The sequence below is a fragment of the Alosa alosa genome, chromosome 3, assembly GCF_017589495.1.
Source record: "Alosa alosa isolate M-15738 ecotype Scorff River chromosome 3, AALO_Geno_1.1, whole genome shotgun sequence".
Lineage (NCBI taxonomy): Eukaryota > Metazoa > Chordata > Actinopteri > Clupeiformes > Clupeidae > Alosa > Alosa alosa.
This window is the reverse complement of record NC_063191.1, coordinates 26,743,319-26,750,738: the sequence shown is the minus strand read 5'-3', so window position 1 is coordinate 26,750,738 and position 7,420 is coordinate 26,743,319. Positions and strand designations below refer to the sequence as shown.

The following is a 7,420-nucleotide window of genomic DNA, read 5'->3' as shown; positions in this document are numbered from 1 at the left end:
GTTTGTCTCTCTGTCCTGTGGCCAAAAAAAGACGTGCACTGACACCCTCCTGAGATGAATGAGTGAGTGGGTAAATGACGCTTGGAGGGAGGATGCCAAAGTGGCGTTGGATGTCCTGCCCTCACCGCTCTCATCTGCCAGCCCAGCTGTCTGGCCGCCCCCACCCCCCATGTGATCTTCCTCCAGTCCAGTGGACCCAACAGTCACTGCATTCACTCCCGTCTGATGCAAAAAGAGGAGCCTCTGGCCTTGAGGCAACTTAGTTGTTGAGTGTCACTTTTTTCCCTTGCTAAGCAAATGCTTTCAAGTTTTTTGGCTGGAGAGCGCTTGTCTGCTCTTCTCTCCTCATCCTGTTTTCAGTGTATGTTTTTTTTAGTTACTTGACTGATTTCTGGAGAGAGGTGAGATGTAATATATACAGGAATTGGACCTGGAAAGACGCCAGGTTTTAGAGAACCCCATGAAATGCAAACAAACTTTGACTTGTGAACTTGTCTCAGACAGCTTGTGTGTGTGTGTGTGTGTGTGTGTGTGTGTGTGTGTGTGTGCGTGCGTGCGTGTGTGTGTTGTGGAGGAAGGTGTTACTGAGAAAGAGGAGGCCAGTCACTCCAACTGGTCAGTGTCCTTTGCTGTCCAATGCTGTCGCACTTACAGGTAAGACTGGTCTTCTTGGTTTTTAACACTTGAGTTCTCTATCTCTACAAACAAGGGGCACTAATTTAAAGGCAAGCAAAGTGCAAAGTCTATAAACAAGCAATTTAACTATTGCTCTCTTACGGCAAGTAAGCTTTAGATAGACTAAGACTTTGCACTTTGCCCATCATTGAAATTAGGACCCAAAGTCTTTTTTCATCTCTGTTGTCAGCTGCTTTATTGGCATGTTTTAATGGCTTGAGCAGAAAGGAATTTCCAGTCTTTTGCTCTACTTGCAGTTGCAAAAGGCCATTGACATGCCCAGATTCTCTTACATTCTCTTCTGAAGTGAAATTGCTTGCATGTCCTTGCATGTTTCTGTGTATCTGATGTATTGCCGTTATGGCTGGTGTCTCGCTATGTACCACACAAACCATGTCCTGCTGATGCAAAAATACTTTTACATTGCCAGATTTTCATATTATGATCTTTTGTAGTAAACAATTGCACTTGTAGCCCTTACTGTACATATTTCTGTGTGTTTGAAGTGTGATGCAATCCTATCTGGTGTCTTAATGTCCCTTTCGTTTCTGCAGACACTATAACACCATGTCTCGTCTCTGTAACCTCCTGGTTGCCTGCATGTTATTGATTGGATCTGTCTTTTTATCAGGTATTTTCAATGTCTGTGTGTTTGTAATAGCTTTCAAACAGGTGCATCGATTCTTAAAAGTGTGTGTGTGTGTGTGTGTGATTTGAAGTATTCATAAGAGCATGTGTGTCTCTTCGCTTTTCTGTAGTCTCCTGTGACCCTCCATTTATTCCTCGTTTTTACCCTTTATCCTCTCTCTCTCTCTCTCTTTCTCCTCCCTGCTTGAGTGTCCCTCCCTGCGTCTCTGTCCATCCCGTTTTAACCCATCCTCTTTCTTCTCTCCACCCCTCTCCTCAGGAGCAGAGGAAATGACTGCCTTAGAGGAGCAGAAAGGTGAGCGTGGCCCGCTGCGTGTGATCCACGCCAGCACTTTGAAGTGCAACTGGCGCTGTTTTTGCCCCATAGATGTGGCTGCCCAGTCTGGAGGGGGCTGGGTGAGGGTTTTACCCCGTGGTGCCTGAGGATAAGATGGGGAGGATGGTGGCTATGGGGGGTGGGGTGGGGGTGGGGGCAAGCAGGTGGAGGTGGTGGTGTTTAGAAGATGTAAAAGTGAGTCAATGGCAAATGGAAAATCCTCCCTCTGGCTTTTTAGCCACAGGCCTTTTGTTCGTGGTGGTGACAGAGTAATGGGATGCATCCTCAGATACATCAAGGACACGGCCACACTAATGGCATTCAGCAGTGTAACAGCTAAATCGCTAAACCTAGTGTCTCTGTCCATTTAGACGTGCATTTCAGCTTTGTTTAACGCTGGTATCCATCGCCAGAAAATGGGCTTGTGGTAGAAATGTTGTGCATGGTTTTATTTTCAGTGCTGATCCAATGACTTGAATCAAGTCCTGTGCAAGGTAATGTGTTACTATAGCAACATTAGTGATAAGAAGACCATACTGTATACTGAATAGAAGAAAAGACAGAAATAATGGCAGAAGTCCTGAAATGACTATTATGCAAAATGATGATAATGATATTTAACAAAATAATCCTTTTAAATTTGTAAGTGTATGAAATGAAAATGCACATAGATGGAATTTATGGTATGGAAAAATTTGTAGGTTGACACATTCTGTTGCCCAGGAGATAATGGATCTTGTTGAAATGGTCAGGCTAAACAAAAGGCAACACGAGTCACATATCTGTCAACTGTCATTCCATAGTTCACTATTATCTGAGTAGCCTACTTAAAGGGAAACTTGGCAGGATTTCCCCCGCTGCTGGAGAAATTGTGCATTATGCTATTTCAAACTGTGGAAAAAGGTAACGATAAAGCACATGGATTTGTTTACAAGCTGGCAAAACGGTTAGCATAAGTTCGGCAGACAATGTGGATGTTACAAGGTAAGAAACACAATTTAAAATGAGTTTATTGTTTCTCACCTTTCTTTCCGGGACGGTAGTCTCAATGTTGCAAGGTTGGTTTTCCGCCTGGGGACGCTAGGGGCAGCGGAAAAAGTCCCCATTTTCACTGGAACAGGTCATTTAACCATCCAAATGATTTCTACACGGGTTTATTACGTTGAAATAGTTACCAAGTTCCCCTTTAAGACCATTCTCACTGTCATTTTGTGTGTCATCAGCCATTATGTTAGTAAGGGATAATGTATTGTCCGCTGGTCATTATCAGTAAATAAGTCCTGACAGGGCGAACAGAACCCTGAATGCGCAGCAGAGGGATCTTGCTTCTTCCTGAAGGGACTTATTTTCCGATAATGACCGGCAGACAATACATTATCCCACTTATTATACGGCTACTTGCCAAAACATGAAAAGAAACTTCACACAATGGGTCTTTTAAAATTATTATGACTGCCGCGCAGCGAAGCGGCGGTCATATAGGTTTAGTCAGATTTGTTTTTTTTTTTTTTTTTTTTTTTTTTTTTTTTTTTTCGCATGCCCAAATTTCCGCCAATGATTCCCGGGACACTGAAAGACGGGGTACACGAAACTTGGTGGGCATGTAACCCCACATGGATAGCATGGAACCATCGTTTTTCGTTTTGATCTGTAGCCCCCCCCGCTGGACTGGACCCCCGAAAGGAGGGTAGGGCAGACACAGTTTTCTGTGAATATCTCGAAAACCGTAGGGTTTAGGAGGACCATTTTTTTGTATGTTGATCTCAAGGGGCCATGTCAACCCATTCCATAACCACTCATTTCATGTATAGCGCCACCTAGTTAAACACAAAAAGTAAAAATGAGGTGTTGTAATTGAAGGTATCTGTGACCTAACATAGTCAAAACTGCACGAAATTGGAAGTGTAGGATCATTATGACACCCTCTGTATGCACGCCAAGTTTTGTGGAATTCCGTTCATGGGGGGCCACACAATAAATTAATTTATGTTACTATACACCAACTGGCCTGTAGGTGGCCGGAGACAGTTTTCTGTGAATATCTCGAGAACCGTAGGGCCTAGGAGGTCCACCTTTTTATGTATGTTGGTCTTAAGGGGCATGTCAACCCATCCCATTACCACTTATTTCATGTATAGCGCCACCTAGTTAAAAATTAAAAAGCAAAAAATTAGGTGTTTTCATCACAATATCTCTGGCTGACAAGGTCAAAACTGCACGAAATTAAAAGTGTAGGATCATTATGACACCCTCCGAGTGCATGCCAAGTTTTGTGTACTTTCGTTCATGGGGGCCTTACAATAAAATAATTTATGTGTACATTTAGTGACGACACCAACAAGGATTCGGGACACTGAAAGACCGGGTACATTTAAACTTGGTGGGCATGGACCCCTACATGGATAGCATGGAACCATCATTTTTCATTTTGATCTGTAGCCCCCGCTGGACTGGACCCCCCGAAAGGAGGGTAGGGCAGACACAGTTCTCTGTGAATATCTTGAGAACTGTAGGGCCTAGGATGACCATTTTTTCAGATGTTTGCCTCCAGGGGTCATGTTAACCCATTTCATGTGCACACATGTGCACAAACAGATACACACACACACACACATTCACAGTAATGTCACAGGCACAAACACAAGCACGCACGCACACACACACACACACGCACACACACACACACACACACACACACACACACACTTAACATAAACATAACACAAACAATCAAGAATTTCTCAGAATTATAAACAGGCAAGATGGAGGTGGGGTTGTATAAAATGAATTTTACATGTGAAATCTATGAACTAATCATGTTTTGGTACTTGTTGTCTAGCAGATACCAGTGAGAATTGAGTGTGGATAATGCAATTTAGTGAGACAGTTAGAATCATATAGGCCTTTCAGCGTGATTTCTTTTTGTGGAAAAAATGTGCTGGACTGGGCGGCGGTCATATTTTGCACCGCTCTGCGGTACATCTAGTTTTCCCAATAATGACCGGCGTTATACATTATCCCTTACTTATCTTTGGCCATGAACCTTCTATTTGTAGCCTTTCCCATAGTTTACTGTATCCACAGAGACTCTAAATGTTTTCTCTTGCACATTGCCACCCTGGTCACACCTCTGCTCTCCCTGCTCTTGCCGTGGCTTGTCCTCAGGAGAGCAGCTGGTGCGTGGCAAGCGCAGCATGCCCAACTGGAACCTGTGGGCGTCGGACTTCTACGGCTGGGTAGAGGAGCTGCGAGCCCAGGCCGGCTACGACACGCTGCAGGATCTGGCCCGCACCTACTGGGCCCACTTCCCCATTGCCAGCTACCTGGGCTATGACTCCACCCCAGACGCTGGCCAACCAGAGGAGGACTAAGCCATCAGGCACAGAGCTTCAGTGCCAGCGAATAAACACGTATAGGGCCCTAACTTGAATGTTGGGAAAATGGCAAAGTCTTAGGTCTGATAGACATGAATTTAATAACTCATTAGAAATTTAACACCACGGGCAAGACCTTAACCGCAAGCAGCAATGATTTAGCCCAATGCTCCCACATGATAGCTATAATTCATGCATGACAACTTTGCTTGTTTATAGACTGCATTTGGCGAAGAAAAATACGGTCCAAAATGTCTTTCATAAGTCAGAGTGCATGAGTATGTTTGATGTCTGGTATTATTCCTGTACTCCAGTAGAAATATTTTCAGTGTATTTTTCATTCTGTTGTATTGATCAATATGTTTTTATCAGTAAAATCGGCAAGCATCACAAAGGTGTCTTTTCTTATTGCTTCTCAGGATTCTGAGGTTTCGTTTCCACATGCACTGATGTGTGTGTGTAAAAAAGAGAGAGAGAGAGAGAGAGAGATGTGTGTGAGCATGTGTAAAAAAAAAAAAAAATAGTGACCTCCTTTTAAAGTCAAGACCCCTAGGCTGCCACTCAGCCAGCCAGGTGAGTGAAATCCGACAGAGGGCAACAGGATGAGACAGAGGACAACATGATGAGAGGGAGAGAGAGAAACAGTGTGTCTCTGTGGAATAGAAACTAAGGAAGGTGTGTGTGTGTGTGTGTGTTTGTGAAAGAGAGACGGGGGAAACAGAGATTGAAAGAGAAGGTGACATGCAGAGAGAGGAAGAGAAAGAGAAAAAGAGAGTGAGATGAGAGTAAGAGAAGGAAAGGAAGTAGGAGAGAGTGTGTTGGTGAGACTGAAAGAAAGCTGCAGTGACAGGTGGGAGACGCCACCTTCCCTCCACCATCCGAGCTGTTGCAATGGGTCACGGCGAGAGTGCGTAACCGAGAGACGAGGACTCTTAGACTGGCTGCCCTCCCCATAACCTCACAGCCGCCTTCCTGTTATTCCCCCGTACAAAGTCACAGCATTCCCCCCCCCGCATCCACTCCAGCTGAGGCTTTACCCCGCGCTAGACCACAACATGGGAGTCAAAGAGAAAATAAGTCCTCTTGTAAGAATAAACCCGAAATGTTTACATTATTCCTAGAAAGGTTTTAAAAGTATGGGAGATATAGGGAGATTACACCCCCTCCCCAACCATAGCCTGACTGCTCCTTTGCTAATTTAATCTTCACTCTATGCCATCTTGAAATGCGTGAGGATTTCTCCCCTCAAAATCCTATGGATTTACTGTTCTTTGCCAGACAAACAGCGCTTGGACTGAGTCCCAAGCAAAGCTTGCTTTGTCCTGCTCTTTCATGTCACTCGCTGGTTAGATGTTTTAGCACTTTGCAATAACGACCAGACCACGTTGCAACTGAACGTGATGAAGAGATTTTCGAGTGTGAAAGGAAAGGGGTATATCAACTAGGTACATCACCTCAAACTACAACCCCAAATCAAAAAAAGTTGGGACATTGTGTAAAATGCAAATAAAAACAGAATGTGATAACATACAAATCTCACATTTAGCTGCAAAAAGGATAATAACAACATATGTTGTAAATGAAAATTTTGACTATTTCCTGGAAAATATATGTTAATTTTAAATTTGATGCCAGCAACTTGTTTAAAATAAATTTGGGATGGGGGCATGTTTACCACTGTGCTGCTTTACCTCTTCATTCAAACATTATGTAAATAAAAAAATACTGTATATGAAAAGCCTTTCATTAGTAAACTCAGGCTTATTCAAATACATAATGCCCCACCTTGATTAGAACCGTGTTATGGGAGAACTAGTGCTGTCTGTTAAACGCGTTATTAACGGCGTTAACGTAAACCTATTTTAATGGCGTCAATTTTTTTAACGCGAGATTAACGTTCTTTTTGGTTAAACAAACTTTGTAGTTTTTTCACATGCTGTTGCAACAACTAGTAACGTTAGAACAACTACAACACCACACTGGATTTAGCTAGACTGGAAACTAAACAATACGCACTGACGAATGAAATGGAACGTTGTATGTGCTGCATGTACACGCCCCCTTTTAGGGAAAAGATGACTGATATAATGGAAACCTATGCTGCATCAAAGTGGGGAGCGAAAAGGGCTTATACTTACTAAATCTTGAAACAAACGTGAATAAAAGGCACAAAATAAGGTTGGTGTAAGTTATCTGTGTGTTTGACCATGTTCCTATGGTTTGCTCTTTCTAGTTTGCAGGAGTGTCACGAATGTATCGATAGGCACAGTCAAACTGCCCATTGACTATGTCAAGTTCAGCAAACTTAACTTTAATGTCATAACATCTTACTAAACATTCACATTCATTCACTTGTAATATGAGCGTAGCCTATTTCCTACAACTACAGTAGGTGAGATAATTGGCT

The 7,420-nt window shown here is 43.1% G+C and overlaps 1 protein-coding gene across 3 annotated transcripts; it reads left to right on the top strand.

Moving 5' to 3' along the window:
• Positions 1-240: 240 nt before the first annotated feature.
• LOC125292531 (otospiralin-like) lies at positions 241-5,389 on the top strand. Of its 3 annotated transcripts, none has more exons than XM_048239883.1 (5): positions 241-401; positions 579-654; positions 1,230-1,306; positions 1,583-1,618; positions 4,805-5,389. In XM_048239883.1, exons 3-5 carry the CDS (start codon positions 1,243-1,245, stop codon positions 5,008-5,010), a joined length of 306 nt encoding a protein of 101 aa, XP_048095840.1. In that variant the 5' UTR covers positions 241-401; positions 579-654; positions 1,230-1,242; the 3' UTR covers positions 5,011-5,389. The 3 variants fall into 3 exon arrangements, with proteins under 3 accessions (XP_048095840.1, XP_048095839.1, XP_048095841.1); XM_048239882.1 differs by having other exon boundaries at positions 505-654; XM_048239884.1 differs by lacking the exon at positions 1,230-1,306 and having other exon boundaries at positions 505-654.
• The last annotated feature ends 2,031 nt before the right edge of the window (positions 5,390-7,420 follow it).